The sequence below is a fragment of the Branchiostoma belcheri genome, unplaced genomic scaffold (genome assembly GCF_001625305.1).
Source record: "Branchiostoma belcheri isolate BF01 breed outbred unplaced genomic scaffold, Haploidv18h27 scaffold40, whole genome shotgun sequence".
Classification (NCBI taxonomy): domain Eukaryota; kingdom Metazoa; phylum Chordata; class Leptocardii; order Amphioxiformes; family Branchiostomatidae; genus Branchiostoma; species Branchiostoma belcheri.
The window spans coordinates 349,460-370,798 of NW_017804021.1; the positions used below are offsets into that span (position 1 = coordinate 349,460).

Here is a 21,339-nt window from a genome sequence, read left to right on the forward strand (position 1 = left end):
CCCTAACATGTTCAATAGCATCCAGATCAGAGTCTCTGTCAACAAACTCTGATCGTGATCTCTGTAAAGGTGGAATTGCCAAATCAGAGTCTAAACCCTGACAATCATATACTACAGCATTATGTATTTGGAACTCACCAGTATACTGTGAAGTGATATATGCTGCATTGTCTTGTATGTGTGTATGCTGATTAGTATCCCTTGTTTCTCCAGCCCCTGGTATCTACTCCTCCACAGAAATGCTGGATTTCGGCACACTATTGTCAGTTGGTAAGTTTCTCCGTCCTCAAGTATGACCTTATTGGTCAGTGATCTGCTTGTTGCAGTAAGTTCAATTATGTTCAATCAATGTATGCATGAACCTGCTTACCTTGTGGATGTTGATAAATACTGATCACAGTTATGCACATACATTGTGCCTTTCAACTGTGGATAGGTTTTCTAAACCTTTTTTGAATGGAAAATCCCTCAGCCTCCCACAGGTCTTTCTTTTAATCAGCTTTTTGTCGGCAGCAGTTGACTGGTACTTTGGTTTCATCTTGCTAAGCCCTGTACAGATTACCTGCTAAACTTCTTACACAGTGTAGGTCACAGGGGCACTGCTGCACCACATAATTCTCTTTACCTTCCTATTCTTAGAATCCCCCTCAGGCAAATGGCAAACAATGGTTTAATAAAACTTAACTGGGCAAAGAGAGAATCAGGGTCTGGAGCTGATTGAAGTGGGTTGTAAGATTTGAAGCGTATAAAGGATTGAAGGGTTTGCAACTTTACCCACTCACACTTACTAAACAGTATTGACCATTTTGTTTCTGTGTTGGATCTGGAATCTAATGCCTGTCCAGATTGCATTTGTGTAGTCTCGTAGGAAGTCGTATACTACAAGTTTATGTCTTTCTGTTAGGAAAAGGCTAAACTCCTAACAACACGAGTTCCTTCAAATAGAAATCAAGGAAGGACTGTTATATGTTAGTGAAAGATTCCTAGAACAAAGATTCCTTTGAAAGAAAGTATATTTATTACGACTTTTATATGGTCATGATGTTGCCATGCTTTTATGTGTTTTGATGATGTCAGCCAGTGATATGCAATTCACCATGTGGCTGGAATGAATTATTTTTAAATTAGAGATGCACCAACCACATTCTTGCCTTTTGTACATGTTTTGTTTTATTTGGAAACAAAATAAAGCCTACGACTCTAGTCATGAGCCGGTATAGCATATAGCCAGACAGGCATGTCATATTTTTGTTTTGATTGGCAAACCAATCACAGCTGCAACAACAATATGAAAGGCCAGAAAAGATTGCGTGTACTATTAGTCTGAAGGCAATGTACAATGTACAAACATTTTGACAAACCCCGCCCCATATGATAATTTTTCTATGGGGGTATGTAAATGTAATGGGAAAAATGATGATAATATAAACATACTTTTATTCAGATAGCTTTGCCACCTTGTAGTTGATGGTACGTTTTACAGTTTTCAAGCAATTACAGTTTACTGTATTCCTATGATTATATACATCAAAGGCCCTGGTAGCATTCAAAAGCACTGCTCCAACTGGGCATTCCATTCCCTTTTCTATCAGCCATCTGTTTGATGTATTTGCAAGGATTTCGACCCTTTTATGTCTGCATATACAATGTATGTAGACGCACTAAAGTCAGAGGCCGGGTATGGTAGAATCTGATTGGAGCTTATCCTTCTTGCGTTGTTATTCGGTCCCGACAGTAAGATAGTAACTTGGCTGTTTGTATAAAAATCCTCGTAGGAATTTCAAAGGAAGTAAATGATCTAGGGAACACCTATTGTAGCACTATTGGATGTTATCATGCAACATAAAAGTATATGTTGACTCTGGAGTCCTTTCAAAATCCACCAAGCCTTTGCGTCTGATAATATGGTAGTCTACTAGAACCAGTAAAACGTCCATGTGGGCATCCGTGGTGAAGATCCTGTATTACTCTACAGAAGAAGTTTAAGCCAACTCATCAAATTTCCTGTCAAAACATAAGATGGAAAGCCAACTAACGGCTTGGAGCCTCTCTGCCCATGCCACAAAGCACTTTGAAGTTTCCAGATAATACTGGAAGCATTTGGAACAAGCAAAGCCGTACAAATGTACTCTACAGTAATTGGAACGATCCTTCATGGACACCAAAGTTGAGGTATTGAATACCACCTTTTTGATCCCCGATTTGAAGGAAAAGTTGCTGATTTAGCGTGAACTAGTAGTGCCTTTATGCCAAAATTGAACAGTGGAGGTTAGTGGAAATGCTACAAATAGGTTCTCTGTGAAAAAAATGGCGTGACCTCTCACAGAACGTAGAGTTAAGGTTGAGAAGACTTAGATTTGAAAGCTGCAGCTGGTACTTCATCCTTTCCGATAAAATTTTCATCTTCTTTCTTGGCCGGCTTCCATCCTTGGTGGAAGATTCGGGTGGACATATGATGTATAGCAAACCATGATTAGAGGATGGAGGGTCTGAACAAGATTTACTGTACATTCAAGCCATAGGATAGTTCTGAATGAGAAAGTCAGAGCCAATAAAGGGTTTCGTTTTGTGAAGATTTCTCTGGGCTTTTCTCGGGTACAACTTGTGAATGTGCCTTCCTTACCCAGTTGTCTTTGAAGAGTTGTAATCGTGGTTGGGCAGCTGTTGGACAGACTGTACTAGGTCAGTATAAATCATCATCATCATTTCAGGTGGGCTGCTCAGGCTAGAAGTCCTGAAAGACCTTGGGCTCGCTTCAAGGTACAAAATGTAGTTCTTAGGTTTTATTTTGTCAAGGTCCATGCTGCTGAGCCATACACCTCATTAAAACCTTTGTGTTGGAAGTGCAGATACATTTGTACCTTGTGCCTAATATACAGACAACAATTTAGCCATGCAAAAGTCTCTTATTATTTAAGGTTGATGTCCTTACACTGGGTTTGGAATCACTGAAAGTCATATTTGTAATAACATGCCACCAAACACACAATGAAAAAATATATCTTTGTTTACCTTTATTTCTTCTTCCTCTTCTTCTCCAAACAAATAAGGTCAATGACCTGAACCAGACGTCTGTCACCTTGGTAACTAGTGTTGGGTTACATCATGTTACAACTTTATAGCAGGAGGGATTTAGACTCCTGTCACCATATATATCATGAATGTGTTGAGTAAGAATTAACAGATCAGACCATATGTAAAGGTATCCATGATTATGCATTTGCTTTGCAAATGTTACCTTCTACTTTTTTACTTGTTTCCATTCGCACGCACAGGACAAAATTGTCTATAATGATGCTTCTGTCAGGTACTTCACAGTAACTAGACACAGTTTGAACAATTAAAACTAACAGTTTATATATTACCCATAACGAGTAAAGTCGACTTGAATTTCCCTGGGGGATATCTTACACTGTATGGCAAAACTTCCCAGTTATAGCTAATTACACATAATTATCATCCACACTTCAGGGAACTAACATCTGTCCAAAGCAGTTCCTGACTTTTCTTGCACTTCATCTCATGATCCAAATTCTTGAATATTCGTATATCTGGTAATTGAAGTATAATTGCAAGCTGTATACCGAAGACTTTTAGATAGGAATTGATGCATACTTGAACATATGGTTTTAATTTGTGTCATGCAACACTTTTAAAACTATGAACGGCAGCAAATGGGAAGAGATTATCCTTACAACGTAGAGTGTGGAATAGTATCAGGCAAGATAGTGCCGAGGGTATTAGGTGTCTGGTGTGTGAGTAATCCTATACGGAATAGGGATTACTGGTACTGCATGTCTTCTGGGAGTGTTGTATTCAGACTGGGCTTCAGGGCGATGTTATCCAAGTTTTACATAATGCAGCACGTCGGCTGAACGTACATTCTGCACTTGCGCGAAACTGTGTATAATACTTCGACAGTCAAAGTCAAAGAACATTATTCTCATTTAAGGTTGTATTCGCATATCTAAGGATGGCATCCTGTCTGTAGTTTATCAAATGTGTCAGAAAAGACATTGTCTGAAATGGTCAAAATTGTGATGCAGCGTTGAACAAACATCCAACGAAATCCCTGAAAAAATCCAGGTTTCACTGAGGTGCGGTATGTTCTGCCGGCATGCTTTCAGGCAGTGTGGTATTAAGACTGGGCTCCAGGGCGATGTTATCAAAGGATTCGTAATGCTGGGTGATGAATTTATCCATACCCATACTCCATCATCACCTCCGAATGTTATTCCACTCTCCAGAGTAGGTTTTTTTTTTTAAGCACCAAACTTTTGAAGAAAGCATTTGCTACGTACCATCATACGTGTAAGATGCAGAAAATGAAAGGGTTTTCGTGGTAATGTCTGTGAACACAAAGGTCAAGGAGGTGGTGATATAGTGTAAATCACTTTATGTTTGCAGTAGCAAATGTTTGCAGTATGAGAAAAATGGACAGGTTTGCGGAACTATGCTTTTGTTGTGGTGGCAGGTGCAGCAAAAAGAAAGCCAATGAATTATTTGTTCATGGAAATAAGTTTGTTGTACAGAAGTGACCGTGAAAACTGGGAAATATAGAAGTACCATGGAAAAATCGTGATTTAAAGTATATGCAACGCTATATTTAATTTAATTCATATTAATTTTTTGCCAGTTACTGGAGATGAACCACCTCAAACTTTCTTCAATGCACATGGTTCAGACTTTATAACTAGAAATTGTTGGGTGGAAAGTCTAATGTCTCATTCTTTGCAAAAGTACAAAACTTTGTTTTTACAGCTGAACTTATCCTTCAATGTATAATTTGCACAGAGTACTGTTAATTTCTACATCTTAAGGATTATGTTAAAAGTGCACATGCCAAGTATAGTATTGATGCCATCTACTCTGTAATTTCCTTATACATGTATTATCCATGTGAGATAGGTGATTAGATATCATTAGGTAATATATGAGACATTGTATTAGTGGGGCTATTTCTGTTCTTAAACCTTCCTTGAAGGTATGAAGCTCCAGTAAAGCTTTGCTCGTGGAACAATGAGATAACTCCGGGTAATATTGTGACTTCCTGCCTCGGCATATCAGATATAAGCCGGCCTAGTCCTTCTCTGTAGGAGTGATGGAAGCGTTGGCACCCAATCTCACAATAGTGCAATCTAAGCACACTCTGTCATGACAACAGTGGTTTTATGGTTGTCAGTTTTCCACATTTTTCAGCTTTTCTTGCGAGGTATGCAGCATTACTAATCCTCAGCACCAAGGACAGTGTATCACTCAAATGATTTTGAGATAAGGGATGGAGATAAATACTCATTTCCTCCACTCTGGATGCATTGGGAGATCCCTGTATAGCAACAATTTGGTTCAACCAATGCTGCCAGGGAAAAGGAAAGTGATCTTGATCCAGTTTAAGCTCACTGAAGAGCTACTCTTCCACTGGTCATGACCGAGAAGACAGACGCCAGGTACAGTATTTACAGGTTTGTTGTACCAGGGAAATTCCTCTAGCTCTTTTCGACAAGCACAATGAACAGTGGACCACCTCCTATATATGGATTACAGCCCATTCCTGTAAGGTGCATGTCAGGTGAGCAACAACAGCCAACTCCCAACCTCTTGGTCCAGAGGCAGTTTTGCTAGCCACTGGACCATTCACGCTACACCAGAACAAATGATAACACATCACACACACCATAGCACATGATGGATACCGCAAAAGCATTTGAGTAATACGCTGTCCTTGGTGCTGAAAGATTAGTAACTATGCATACCTTACAACAAAAGCTGAAAATGTGGAAAACTGACAACCATAAAACCAGTTGTCATGACAGAGTGTGCCTATTGATAAAGCTTCTAGAATTCCTTCTTATCTGAACTGCTGGGATAACATGTATGCAAACATGTAGTAGACACACATGTAACTTACATTTTTCTTTATTTTTCAGATGAACCTAAGACTTTACAGCTGCATCTACTAAACCCCATGGCAAGAGATGTACAAATCACTGTAAGTTCACATATCAATTTTAACAGAATGCTCAGAGTGTAACATTGCTTCACAGCAATTTTGTACATTCTATCAACATATCTTTAACTATTGTGAAGCTTTCCTTTCAGCTATATTGCTGAACAATCTGTTCTATCTCAATCAAATTATTATTTTTTAAAAATTTAGTACCATAATTTTATTTGAGTGTTATTAACTCCCTTGATTAATAAAAAATTTGGGGTATAGTTAGATCATTGAGACTTGTTGTGTAATTAAAAGCTAGTAAATTTCATTAATGGCTCTTGTCTTTCAGAATATAAAGTTATCATCACCAAATGATGCAGTATCTATAGACTACAAACCAGTCACACTCAAACCGTCAGTAGGAGGGAGGGACACAAAAGTTGCCAGTGTAACGTTCTATGGTGAGTACAAAACTTCAGTATGCTTCAACCTAATACAAGAGTGATATACATAAGCACGTCTGCAGAACGCACTACGCTTGCACAAAATCCGTAAAATATTTTGCGTAGCACTTTGACAGATTGTCCAAAAATTAGGTTGCCCATCAGAATTTTAGGTTGCCCCACCTCTTTTAATAAACTTGTAAACTTGTAAACTCTAAGTTACTACTTTCCTCAAATTAAGTAATGTTACATACATAAGCCTTTGACAATATTTCTAACAGCCTTTAGTTAACTGATACTAGTTATAGCCATTAATATCTAAAATTAAAAAGCATCTTCGGGATACACTGGTGCAAGCCAAGTGGGCATGATTTTTTTTTGGGGGGGGCACTCTTTAAATTCAGGTAGCTGGGCTACCTAGGTTCAAAAATAGGTTGGCCCAAGTAAAATTTGGTTGCCCGGGGCAACTGGGCAACCAGGTATTTTGCACGCTGAGACTGAGAGGGACTCTTTTAGTTTTCAATTAAGAGAATGACTTTTCCTAACTTTCAACTTGATATGAGCTGTGTATGTACCCAAGGTTGGTCCTCACTACTAGTATCTCCAAAGAACTCAGGCTGATTTGAGCTTTTTGTGGTTCAAACAAACAGTGCTCCCAGAAAGAGTGCTGTACACATGAAGGCATTGACAGAGTGGCCCAATTAATGCAAACCCTAGCAGAACAACCGTAATGGTTCGGAGAGTTATCACACGATTGTCTAATCCTTTGGAGCCTCCGATGTTCCACACCAGGCCACTAATGTTAGCTATTAGCTTTTAGTGCGCCCCAACCAACATCACTCCAACAGTTCGAGCTGGGGATAGTTGCTTCAGGATGGCACTGAGGAACGACCCAACTGGCCTGTAAAGGGGATGAGACTGACAGCAATTAAGGGCGTCTCATATATCTGAAAAAGGCCCCATAACCATTTGGTTTGCTCTGGTGGTGTGACTTATACCGCTCCAGTTTATGGGTCAACGGACGTAATTTAAGCTTACAGGTGCTGTGTGAGTAAGGGGGAACATAGGGGCACATGTTTAGCACTTTTAGCTGTTATTAGGGAAATAACCAACACTTTATGGTACACTGCAGTTTGCTAATAAACTGGTATGGGAGGCAGAAATTCGCACATTGTATGTGGAGCAGCCATTGAGAGACATAGAATGGCAGCAATGTTGTCCATTACCGTAGTTCAGTTCAAGTTGTCAGGGTGTAACAATTTTACAACATGTATTGGTCTCAGCATCTCAGTCAGGAGTGACACTCACTATTATCACGAGCATACTAAAGTCTTAAGCTTGATAATGCTGTGCCTGGTGTGTTGCTGATATGGTATGTTTGATATATCATAATATTATGTGTCACAGATGTACATGTACATGTGAGACAAAAAAAAAGACCACTTTATTTCCAACCAACTTCAAGTTTGTGTTGTTGTTTTCATTGAGATATTCAAACTGGCCAAGTTCTAACTTTTTTGGAAAGCATTTAATCAGTCCCACTGTCAAGGGATATGAGGTAAAAATAAGAGCATTGTCAGTCTGCAACAGGTTAGAAAAGATGCTTGAGTAATACTGAACTTCACAGAAGTTTTGATTTAGTGTTCAATTACGGGGGCCCTAAACAGCTAGCAGGGGTGTCGGTAATTGTGCTAACACAGGGCGTTCAGGGAACCTGTTATAGCGCATTCAAAGCAATTTGTTCGACTTTCGAGATGTTTGATGCCTCGAAGGATTGGAAATTACCCAGCTCGTGATATGAACAGTTTATGTCGGCTCTTAACACAGGCGCACATGCGTTATGCATTCCAATAAAGCAAGGAGAGATTGGGGAGGAAGATGGTGGAACTCAGAAAGCCATAGGAGACTGAGTGTCTCCTGCAGTTATGTTCCAATATACAACTCCCAAATGATAGATCACTTAAAGCCAATAGCATAGAGGAATTCAATCTTTACTTCCTACCCTGGAGGTTGAATCATGATTACTCAGTTATAATTCAGTGAAAGCTCCATGTAGGTAATTAAAACATTTTGCAAACGTCACATTTGAAATCAAACTTGTGGTACAAGGGAAGACCAAGCGACATATAAAGACTGTGGATGGATAAGGAAACAAAGATGAGACACATTCTACATGTAGCAGCATACAAAACATTAGATGTCAGTCCTGCCATACATTTTGTACTTCGTTATTGAAAAGAGAAGGGGTCCTTTCCATCCATTATGAGCGGTTCAAAACTTACAGCCTGGTCTCAGGTTTGACGTCTTTCAAGAAGTGATAGTCATCTGTTAAATTGTCAGTCCCTCCACAAATGAGGTAAATCTCCTGACCATAAATGAAGAACTGTATGGACTGTCATAATTAAAGAACCGTATAGACTGTCATATCTTACTGTACTCACTCAGTCGCACTTTGTCAAGCTTGCCCAGGACCTCAGAAGACCTGTACATATGGCTTGATTAATTGTGACAGCTGTAATAGCTTCTAAACCCTGCTGGCATTCTGAGATGGAGCAGACATGTCGATTTGTTCGCTCCAGGGCGGGAAAATGGGCCTCAGTGCCTGTCTCGAGGCAGATAACTGGGGATGTTCAATCTTAGGGACGGGTTTGGATGATAGGGAACCACTGATCTATTGTCAGAACTAATAATGCCTACCTAAACACTTTCAACACTTTATGTGTAATTATGTGCATAAAGTAGATTATAAAGATTAACACTAGTCAAGTCAAAAATGACAAATGGATATCCTGTCATATGCTGGCAGATTTTGTGTAATTAGGGATAAGAAAGTCATATAGTCTGGACTCATTATAGAGAAGACAGAAGACAGAATAGCGTCAGTGACAAATGGGTATCCGGTCATGTTCTGGCAGATTCTGTGGTAATTGGGACTGTATCTGGTATTAGGTACTTAGTAGTCTGTACATCGACTAGTTTATTAGTCGTTTTGTACATCATGCATAGTCTGGACATTTTTCTTCTGTCGCCGAGTGACAAATCCACTGTAGATTTGTTTTCATTTTGGCGACACTAGCAGGAAGGTCAAATTGGGGGTCAAAATGGTCCCCTGGTTGGCTGGTATGATTGAGCAACTCAGGAACTAAGAAGAAAATGGAGCAACTCACTGACAGGAACCAGAATATGTGCGCAACAGTGGAAAATGCCCGAATCAGCAAGAAATTTACAAAATAATAAACAAAAGCAAGAAATTTGCAACAACTGTAAATAATTTGTGAAGGTGTGAAAATTTGTTTTTGTGTTGTGTTGATAGATTGCCTGTTTGCTAACTGGCAAAAACTTTAGAATTGATTGCTTTACACTCAGACTGACTCACTCACACTCTGTCAAGCACGCTTTGGACCTCAGAAGATCTTAATGTATGATGAATATCACTATGTAATAGAAAAGCATGTTGCTAAAATATGTTGTGAACTCTTCCAGCAAATAAAGCCACCACCCACAGGCAGTGGGCAGGCAAGATAGTCGTCAAGTCCAAGGACAAAAACATCCCAAAACTGGAGATACCGTACCAGGCCGAGGTGCTGCACGGGTAAGAAAAAAAAATTGTCTTAACTTAACCAGCAAATTATGCTAAGACTACATTTTGTATGACTACTTGTCTGATATATATTTGTCAAACATTTGACAGAAAGGAAAACAGTAGATTAGAGCAAAGCATATTCTTTCAACTGATATATTACTCAGCCACAAGTTGAAATATAAAGTCGAAAAAATATTATTCATTCCTCGAGCTAACCAACATCTTTCAAACTGCAGTCATCCTTCCCATTTCAAACTCTTTCAGCCTGTCACGTCTGGTTTCGCTCTGTCAGCTTATTCAAGTGTACAGGGGCTAAATGACACAAGTTCATGAAGTTCTCTCTTATATAATGTGCTTTTCCAGTGCAAATCCCCCTGGTAAAATGATACCATACAGGTCGTAGTGCTCTGACCTTAGTTGACCTATACACCTGAAGAAGCTGACAGGGCGAAACCAGTTGTGACAGGCTGAATAAAAGTACTATGCAGTTCATCAATCAAGATGTCTTTCCAAGGGACGACTGTGGTGTGAAAGATGTCGGTTAGCTTGGGGAATAAATCCACTCTACTTAACACTCAGCTACATGTTGAAATACATGTACTTCATACCTTAAGTCATTAGATTAATCACAATTTTACTGTTGTCCATTATTTATGAACAGTTGTCCTCTGCAGGCAATCATGCTTTAAATTTGACAAAATGTACAGTCACCCAACTATCATAGAGCAGAACTTGATGCCACCAAGTACAGCAAGGGCAATCCTTACTAAATACAACTTGAAACAATGATTACAGATACATGTACATGTATATGAAATTGTGTGAAGTTACATCTAGCTGTGACAGGTTGACATTAAGTGTGATACAACTGTGACCATACAGTGTGCCTGCAAAAATAGTGTGTTACACTGAAGGGTGGTAATACAGGCTATGCAGATACAGATAGAACATCTTTAATCTCTTTCCCCAGGACTCTTGGGTATGAACAGAACTGTACCCTGTTCTACATCGGCCCTGCCACCACGGAGCCCATCGTGCGAGAGGTGATGCTGACCAACACGTTTGACTTCCCTGTGGTGGTTCACAACGCGACACTGCCAGAGGAGGCTCAGCAGTACTTCTCTGTGAGTTTCCAATAGTCCTGTGTACATATAGTATACAACACAGGTGATTCAATGAAATACGTAAAATAACATAGAATATTGTACAACACAGGGTATTCCGTATTGCCTGAGGTACATGTATTGGTCCAACGTCCAAATTCTGTATTTGAATTTTTTAAAGCAGCGCACACAGTTAGGGCAAAACGCATTTGAATCATTTTATGGAAGATATGGAAGCCCGGGCCATACCGTAAAGTACAGCCCGGTCCAGAAGACCATTATCGAACGTTATCACGGCCCGGGTATGATATTATAAGTATTTATGGTATTCATGTCAGACTTCCTTAAGGCCAATTTTTAGTGCACATAATTTCTTATGCACGAAGTTCGTGGCTTATTTTTTCATGAAAGTTTGTTCAGTACTATGTCATGCTTTTCCCTTTTGTTTTGCAGATTGTTGACTTTCCGGAGCCAGTGACAATCCTTCCCCAGAAAAAACATGTTCCATTCCTGCTGAAGTTCTTGCCAGACGGGGTGAACTCTGTTCTCTCCACCTTCTTGCTGCTCTACACAAACATTTCCAGATTTTCCCTACCAGTGCAATCATACTCAGGGCTGCTAAAGGTAACACTCCATAGAATTATACATGTACATGTATATTCTCCCTACCAGGGCAATCATAGTCAAGGCTGTTAAAGTTAACCTTTCATTCGAGCTTAAATGGACATGTCAATTCTCCCTACCATTGCAGTGTAATCTGAATCATCAATCAGTGTTCTGAATCATCATAACTTTATAGTTTCCATTATCAATTATTTATCAATTAGATTCCCGTACTATCTTTTTATCACAATTAGAAACTCTTAAAAAGTGATGCACAATCACTCGAAACAACCTCAGGAACTTTCTTAAGAAAAGTTTTTTTTCATCCAGTGATCCCACTGAAATAACATTTTCCTCCACGCTGTTTTCTAATTACATTTTAGATAATATCATTAATGGATTTCTGTGTACGCTGTCCCTAAGCTTGTACCGTAATCGGGTACTCTTAAGAATCCATCTTGAATGATGATCACACTTCTAGATCTCATTTCCCTTTGGCATTGTTCCAGGCTTCGGTTCACTCAGCGGACAACTCATTAGATTTTGGCACCATGGGCTCCAAAGACAAACGCAGTATGACCTTCGCTGTCACAAACAGTAATCCAACAGAGGTGAGTGACGTAGAAAAAGGTACAGTGCATGGAATGGTGTCGCCCCCTGTAGAGTGCAACCATCTATCTTTGTTACAGGCATACATGCCTAGTTATACATATTACCTGAGTGTGTGAAACTGGGTTTTCACCGGAGGTATTGTTTTTGTGCGACTGTGTGTGCATCTTTTATTGTGTCTCTGCATACCTTGGCAAGCAATATAAAGCTGTTGATCGATTGTGACAATATTTTGTATCGATTGTGACAATATTTTGTATGTGGGAAGGTTTGGGGAAGATGAAGGTCAAGGTTGACTTTGGGCCTCCTATGAGCTTTCCTTGGTATTGCAGTGGTACTTCCTGTTTTTTTATCTTCTGTTCTATAGACATGCTGTGGTCTTGATTTTTGCGTGGCAGATAGCTTTTGAGGTTGGGAAGGAGTATTGACATACATGTATTAGGTTGTGCCTCCCAGCATCTTTTTATATAATTTTGTCAGTGTTTGAACTTTCAACCTCATAAAAATTATGCCTTTCATCTTAATGTTTTATCTTAAAGTTCTTTTGATAATAAAAAAACATGTGACATTCCTGTTCTGTCATTACCCCGGTAACTCCAAATGCTTCAATTTTTTTGTCGATATAGGATGCTCTTTGAAGGAAACTCTTGGATGCTCGCACATGGTTTTACACAATGCTTGTTTGTTTCCTACACATGTAGGTAACAATAAACTCCATCAACACCACACTGCCGATGCACGAGACAAGGTTTGAGATCCTTGGGGTGGAGGAGGGCAATGGGACATACCTAACCATGGAACATAGAGACAGACCGCAAGTACCGGTATGTATCTATGAATACATTTAACAGCCTTTAATGTACATTATTTTGTATTGTGCAAAGCACTTCGGCACAATGTCTCATTTAAGGTCGTATCCACATATTTAGGGATGACATTCTGTCTGTAGTTTTTAAATGTTGTGTCGGAGAAGACTACGTTTGCAACAGGCAAAATTCTGATGCAACACTGACCAAACATCCGTTGAAAAACATAAAACATCTGGGTTTCGCACAGGCACAGTACGTTCTTCCAACATGCTCCATGAGTTCTACATAAGAAAGCATTGTAGAATATGGAATCTTCTTATACAACTAAGGCCACACCAATTTATTCCTTGGTTTGCAGATATTTTCAAAGTAAAAATTTAGTGACAGGTCAAAATGAAAACAGAGTTCTTGAAGGCAAACTGTGTATGTGACTTTGTTTAATAATCCATTAAAACTGTGAAACACTGTCAGTACTTTCCTCTCACACTCTAGGGCTGGTTATTTTATGATCACTTTTTTTAGATAATGAGAACCAACAAATTGAATAGGTGTGGCCTAAAGTGTTAGTTAAGTGTTGACCATTGATATTTTAATGTCTTCTTGCATCTGCTAAATCAAGATAGGGAACACTTTAGGAATTGAAGGTGTAGTGTAGAGATAAAAGATTGCCTTTTAGTATTATCACCTGGAGCCTTTTTTATTAATTGTATCTTCATTTGACAAAAGTAATGATTAGAGGCAGGAAATTTGGCTCTTGGCAGCTTTTCTCACTTAATCCTGTGTGACAGTCTTGATTTGATGATAAAACTGTGCAGCTACCATAACACTGTTATTGCAAATTAATTATTAATATTCATTAAACCTATTATCAGTCGGAATACGATAAAGGAGAAATGAAATGGTGGGCTGTTATGTTTTGAAATTGACAGATGGGACATGAAGATAAAACATTAATGCTGTACATCATGAAAAATCGAAAGTGATCTCGAACAAGTTTACCTCAAATCAACTCAAAGAACAGTTGAGCTACTCTTCCACTGGTCATATCAGAGAATGCAGACCTGTGTGCATTACTTACAGGTTCATTGTACCAGAGAAATTCCACTAGCTTTTTTTTCACAAGGACAGTGACTAATGTTCCATCCTAAATAAGGACTGAAACTTCAAAATCATATCCAGTTGCTTGAGTAACTGTTTTTTGGCATATCGTATTACCTGGATGTCTAACCTTCATCGACGTAAGGACTGAAACTGTTTCTAATAGCGGGAATGTCAAGTGAGCAACAATAGCCGGGATTCGAACTCACAACTTTTTGGTCCAGAAGCAGGGTCACTAACCACTGGACTAAGGACCCTCAATGTCTATCTGCTATGAGCAGACATTGAAATAATGACATCCAAGTCATTGATGAAAGTAATATTTGAACTTTCTTTCTTGATGTAGTTTACGTTGAAGCCGCACCACTACTCAGTCTGGCTGGTGGAAGTTGTTGCACCCAAGGAGGAGGGAGTTTTCCAGGGCAGCTTTAACATCGTTACAGATCACGAGGTAACACCACTCAAGACAAGTTTCACTCTTCTCTGGCATTAGACATAATATCATTAGAAATGTGTGTTTTGATGCAGATTATTATCGTAGTGCACTTAATGTCTTCTAGAGAGCATCGTACTCTCCTAAATACATTCTGTCACAGTGTTTTTAGTCCTACCATTCAGACAATAACTTTTATCACTGAGACCATCTGTTGATATTACGCACACGTTACAAAGTCAATTACACAATACAGAAGTCCTGCCATTTGCACACTGCTTATGATTACTCTTTTGTGTAGATGCTGAAAATTCGAAACTGTTGCTATATGTAAATTCAAGTTGTACGTAGTAATGTAAAAGAAAGGTCTAATCCTAGTGTCTCTCTCAATTCAGAGCAACCAGTGCGTAATAATGTACCCTCACAATTCTTACCGGTCTCCCATATCTTTACGGTGTCAACGGTTTATCGGAAATTCAGAATTATTGGCATTGACGCAAACAGGGCTTTTATTAATGATTCATATCCACTTCCATCCTCGTTAAAGCCTCGTTAAGGAAATTGCAAGGTCCAGAAGGGTCAGGGTTTGTATAACCTGCTAAATAAAGATTGGTGGCTAAATATTTCATATGCGACAGGAACCTTACAGTAGTGATTGCTTATAAAGCAGATGGGTCCACCCTCTTGTTACAATGTATGAGTGGCCACAAAGCTTCACACACATACATGTAGAGACATTGATAGAATTATTCTCTTTCGATTTAGCAAGTCATACTTCAAATTTGACTCCTTGGTTAAAGCCCTAAAGTTGTACACACAAAGTGATTAAAAATTTAAAATCTTTAAATTCACAAAAGGACATATATATGGCATATAGTAGTGATGTTTGACTTTGAAAATAATTAAGTGACTCTAAATTTCAAATTTCTGTTGGTTCTGACGGTTCTTGCCTAGTATGCACAATATTTTTAGGAAGTACAATTATCAAACCCATCTCTAGTGAGCGCTTTTTAATACAGACCTTCTGGCCATTCTGGTGAGTTTTATGTTGTCTCGTTGATTATTTTCCCATAAATGACCCAAGTAATGAAAAGCCTGTCTATAGTGGCCACCTGTCAAGTACATTACATGGTCACTTCAGGTAGGTTTGACTGTACGTGATCAGTTTGACTACAACAAGGCACATGTACAGTGTACATGTATGCCTTACTTTCTGCTTGACTGTTAACTGCTCCAATGTTTTCCAGACGTTGCAGATTCCCATGTCGGCCAGGGTGGCCCTCGGCAGCATCACCGCTAAAGAGATTAAGTTTTCACCAACATTTCCAGTAAGTAACCAGACATGCCAACATGCAAGTACTTTAAATTTGTAAAGCTTAGTACACATTTTTACTCTCGTACCTTCAACTTTATTCATAGTTCATTATTCATTTATCTCTGACATTTCCGTTTATCACAAGCATCACTGATGATAAAACTGATGCTGGTTTAGCTACGATTCACAGACATGCAAATGAAGACAGGAGTATGGCAGATGGTGCTTCTTGCCATGATGCCCTTTTGATCAATTTCAAACGCAATTTCAGTCGGCCATACAAAAAATTTTTCTACATGAGGAAATCTGAAATTAACATTTACTGCCATTTCTTAGCACATTTTCAGAATCATTTTCATGCTTATGTTTGAAATAGCCCACAAAGCTATGTGAGGAGTCCGTTTATATTTTGGTACCACTTGCTAAAATTAGCCTGCTGTATAGGAAACATGTTCTGTCAGTGACATCACATTTTTGCCTCAGATATCAGTATCCTATTGGATAGGGTTGATTCAACTTTTTAGGACATTAAAGAAACAACCACTTGAATTGTTTGCAATTACTCCCTTGAAATTTTTTTGGGTACCTTTAAGAAAAAAACACTTGATCTCATACACGTATATGCTCTCATTTTAACCTTCAAGAATCCTTGTTTAAGGCCTACAAACTATGCTTTCTCTGACACTATACATTAATTGATGATTGTGTTTTTTTTCAGGGAAAGGTTGCACACAAGTCCATATTTGTGCAGAGCTCCTTCTCGTACAAAACCAAAGTGGAGTCCTTAGTTCCAGTTTTACCTGCAGACGACCGCTTCTACTTCAAAAAGAAGGACTCTATCAAAACAGAGGTGGAGCCTAATAAAAAGACAAAGGTGAGGGTGATACCATTTTTGAAAGAGAAAGCTTTTAATGATCATATCAAATTAGCAGAAGATAAGATGTTGTTCGTAACATAGTTTGAAACGTTTGTTTGTTCCAATGACATCAGAGAAGTTTCCCTGATACTGCTTACAGCTTACCCTGCTTACAGCTTAAGTTTTTAAAAGCAGAGTTCCAAACTTTTTGCTACATAAGTACAGACTACAACACTTACTGGAAAAGGAAGACCGACACAAACACAAACATTATAATATTATGTTTACGTTCACAAACATAAGTCTTAGGTTGTTTGGTGTTGCCGCTGTGCCTGCAAAGCTGCTACATGTATGTTATGCCAAAGGGCAGTTATGACAGTCACACACAGACACAGATGTCTATCTGGAATCTGTATCCATCTCCAGTGTTTTCCAAATGGAATACTAGTATCTCTGATTTAATTGTTTTGTATAATGTACCTTTCAGATTGGTACCCTGTTCTTTGACCCAAGGCTAGAGTGTTTGGATGACTGTTATGTTGGATTGCCAACTTCTACAGCAGGTAAACTATGTAAATTCATTTCAAGTTAGCAACTTGAGACTAGTCTTGCCGCTGTATTTGGTATCATGCGCTGTTATGACATTTTTGGAAGCAGATTCAATTCACTGTTTTATATTAAATGCATGACATGTTCTCAATAAGTATAGCAGATGTATTGATAATGGTTCATGTCCATGGTGCTGATCATATTGTAACAGTTGTAGTTTATGAAAATGCAGTTATATTGACTAATACATGTACATGTACAATACAGAATACAAATATGCAGTAATGATTGATGTAATGTAACTTACATACAGACTAAACTGATAGGTGACACCTTAGGGCACTTGTATATTATACATTCTACAGGATATTATATATTGCACAGGACCTAGCCTCCTATTTTTATTCTCTATGCTGGTTAATACAGTACAGGTACAGATATGCAGTTGATTGATGTAACATAACTTATATGTATATGCAGACAAAGCTCATGTTTTCAGTCTCACTATAATGATGTAACGTTTGTTGCAGATGGTCACCAGTGGTTATCGAGTTTGACTCTAGACAAGGAAGCAGGGGACATAGACTCTCAACTATATCAGAACTTTCTCACAAAATGGACAGATCTAAAAACATCGGGCCAGACAAGGTGAAGATTCTGAATAATTGCAACCTCTGTGCCAATGTTGCTGTTGGGAGGATAGCAAATGTCCTATGCAATTTTTTTACCCTCTCAGTTTGGCAAAAACAAAGCAAAAACATTCGCTCCCGTATGGTCCAATGGGTCTAACGGAAGTTCCGATAATTGTTAATATATTGCATATACCAGGTGTCACTGGCCTTTAGATCCATTCGCAGTCACTGACAAAAGTTTTTATTTTTTATTTTTTACAAATCAAAAAAGAATATTTTTAACTTAAAAAGTTTTTTTTAAGAATTTTTAAAAAACTTTATTGATGAACTTGATTGATGAAAGATAGTGGATTCTGTCTAAAACATCGGACTCCTCAGATAATTTATCCAGTTGCTTGATTTATCGTGCATCTGAGTAGCTAACCTTAGTTAAGACAAAACTATGTAAACAGATGGCAGGACATTGAAATTTTGACTATCTAATCAAGTTCTACCAAGACTGAATTATCATTATTTTGTTGTTTGCTTCTTTCAGTCCGAACGTTACCCTACACATCAGTACATCGCTAGTGAAGGGTCCGCTGACCACGGCTAGTGCACAGCTACAGTTCCCCACACTCGTCACAGACCAGAACCTCGACTTTCCTCTCACACATGTAGGCGGGAAGTCGGTGAGTTTTTTCGTTCTTCTTCGCAGGTCTTTATGAGTAGTATAGCCCATCAATGACAGTCTTCCATCAACCTCTGCTCTAGGGCAGATACTAGTACCAACATCACATTTGCCCATTGACGGCTATGGTTAAAAACAGTGAAACAAGTACTTTCCCAACAGAAAGTCACAAAAGGTCTGCCTCCCAAATATACAAAGAAAACAAGGGATTGACCAGCTCAAACTCTGACAACAGTAAACAAACTGTACCTTTGACCTTACTTCTCATGTATCCATCCGCTTTGGCCATGCAAGACCTAACCACTCAGATGTCATTATGCCAAGTAAACTGGCAAATTGAACAAAACATGTCATTGACAAAACCCTTCCTGCCCTTATAGCCCAAAAGTTATCCAAATTGGACTGCATTACAGTTGAGTCACAGGAAGAGAGGGGGGAATGGTGTAACCGCAGACTCAGGAAGGTTGAATTGGAGGTCAATATGGTTTCCCACAGGCTGTGAGGAAGTGACAGTGCACAGAATCAGTGAGGAATACACAATAATGAATAAACCAACAAATTCACAACAAGTCTACATACTTCATGGATGTGTGACATCTTTGATTTCTTGTTGTTTTCCAGACAAGAAGACTAACGATACAGAACCCTGCCGATGTTCCCATCCTGGTGCAGCTTGTCCCTCTGGCACTTTACCCCAATGCCTCTTCTGTCCTGGAGTACATCCACCACTCGTAAGTACAGCTGTCAGACCCTTTTTTTTCTTTTTCTCATCTTCAACTGAAGTGAAGTATAATGATTTTTCAAGTAGCTGCTATTGCAATGTGGCTGGACACTACTGTAACAGCTCTCTTGTGATCATGAAAGGATGGCTAAAACGAGATGGGCGGGAACATTTCCAAGGCATCCATCTGGAGGATCTGTATGATCTGTCAGGCTTAGGGAAAAAATGTTGTGTTTTCGGTCTCACTACGGACCCATGTAAAAACCTGTCAGCCCTATCCTTTTTTGGTTGCAGGACCACAGGCGAGGGACATAAAATTTTCAATGAAAAAGTTGTAGAGTTGTTTTCCAACATGTGTTCCCACAGCATTGATTTTCATAGGCCTTGGTTAGAACATCATGATAGATGACATCCTGACATTGACCTATGAAGTCTCAGCTGGGTAATTTAGATCACAAAGCAGGGATAATGAACTTGGAAACAATCCCCACCTGGTTTACACCCGGGCAGATTACACGTGTGTGCACAGTGACGTTAGTTTGAATAACTGTTGTGGTAGTCGTGATCATTAAAAGCTGGGAATCTTCATTAAGCTGGCATCACACTGGCAATGGCCTTTGGTCGACTTTGTGGGTCTCCAGAAGGTTTCAGAATTTAAAAATCGTTAGAGAGTTGATTGTATTTGTAGCCTGAAAAGTTCACTTGTTACATTGGATGAGCCTCAGTGACCTTGAAATGTCGATCAATCCTTTAAAATTGCAGAGTGATTGAAAGGACGCCAGTCTTATTGGTGTCCAATACATGCCCAAAATTCTTAGACAAGCCGTCTTTCCACTGTAGCTTTGGATGTATGTAGCTTAAAACAGCATTCTGGACCTAGGCTTGCAGGGTCTAAGTCTGCTTCAAGCCAGTTAAATTCAACATGCCAATGCTGGTAGTTATGCTGATGTGTCGCAATGCCTCCTGGTGATCATGTTGGAAACTGCAGCTGAAAGAGTATTATAAACTCTTGGTTTGGTACAGTTTTCCCTCTTCCAATGCTGCAGCTGGCAAACTTGTCAAACAATGATGAAAATTACTACATTACATGTATGTGCAATAAACAAATTACAAATCAATTTCAAGAATCTCTAGCAAATATCCTTTTTTTCCCTTTTTTACAGTATTGATCCCCACAACAAGATATTTGAGTTGACAGCCGACAGTGACATCTTTTACATCCTGGACACAGAAAACAAAAATGTAAGTTTGATCCTTAAACAATAGGAAAACTACCAATACACACTGTACACTTAGAAACGTCAATGCTTGTAATTTTCGTCCTCTAAGAAGGTGTTTTTGGTTCTGTGTGCAGGCTCCTGTGTGTGCAGAGTTTTGATACACAGGACTGAAGGCTTAGCAGCCAAGAGCGAAATGACAAATACAACCCATGAATATGTCTGTCACAACAGTCACTATATCTACATGAAATTTGACCATTTGCTACTGTCTGTTACCAACACAGATTGACATTGAAATTTGTGCTGACCTTTGTTGATGTTGCTATAAAAACCTGTTTAGGTGTCTACAAGTAGAAGCATAGCCACACAGAGGTCTACGGTGGAGAGCAAGCTTGGTGTCCGACCCAACAGAACAGTTGTGACAGCGTCCATAGCACCTGGAGCAGAGTTCTCTGTTCACGTGGGATTCACGCCAAAAAGCTCCGAGGCACAAGTCCTAACAGCTATCTTTATCAGGTAGGAAGCATTTGGTAGTTTTGCTATAATGATATCAGTACTGTTGATTTCTGTAGCCTTTGGGCCACACAGTTGTGCAGGCACCACAGCAAAGGGCTGTTGTACCAGTCTGAGCATAATGGCAGAACATACTGCCCCTGTGCATGCCCCATTTTTCGTGTTTTTTGTTGGATATTTTGTCAACATTACATCATATTTTTCACCATTGCAGAATGATGATATCTTTTACACAACATTTGAAAAC

General features: G+C 39.1%; 1 protein-coding gene across 1 annotated transcript in view; it reads left to right on the forward strand.

The window, feature by feature from the left end:
• The window catches only part of LOC109477529 (transmembrane protein 131-like), a 94,311-nt gene that overhangs the window by 63,963 nt on the left and 9,009 nt on the right, over nucleotides 1-21,339 (forward strand). Inside the window, exons 10-26 of the mRNA XM_019778820.1 lie at nucleotides 214-270; nucleotides 5,928-5,989; nucleotides 6,285-6,396; nucleotides 9,862-9,970; nucleotides 10,932-11,085; nucleotides 11,518-11,688; nucleotides 12,177-12,278; nucleotides 12,978-13,100; nucleotides 14,530-14,634; nucleotides 15,864-15,944; nucleotides 16,650-16,805; nucleotides 17,275-17,350; nucleotides 17,867-17,984; nucleotides 18,504-18,639; nucleotides 19,260-19,369; nucleotides 20,523-20,601; nucleotides 20,920-21,095. Coding sequence (XP_019634379.1) covers nucleotides 214-270; nucleotides 5,928-5,989; nucleotides 6,285-6,396; nucleotides 9,862-9,970; nucleotides 10,932-11,085; nucleotides 11,518-11,688; nucleotides 12,177-12,278; nucleotides 12,978-13,100; nucleotides 14,530-14,634; nucleotides 15,864-15,944; nucleotides 16,650-16,805; nucleotides 17,275-17,350; nucleotides 17,867-17,984; nucleotides 18,504-18,639; nucleotides 19,260-19,369; nucleotides 20,523-20,601; nucleotides 20,920-21,095 — 1,927 coding nt within the window. The remainder of the gene's footprint in view (nucleotides 1-213; nucleotides 271-5,927; nucleotides 5,990-6,284; nucleotides 6,397-9,861; nucleotides 9,971-10,931; nucleotides 11,086-11,517; nucleotides 11,689-12,176; nucleotides 12,279-12,977; nucleotides 13,101-14,529; nucleotides 14,635-15,863; nucleotides 15,945-16,649; nucleotides 16,806-17,274; nucleotides 17,351-17,866; nucleotides 17,985-18,503; nucleotides 18,640-19,259; nucleotides 19,370-20,522; nucleotides 20,602-20,919; nucleotides 21,096-21,339) is intronic.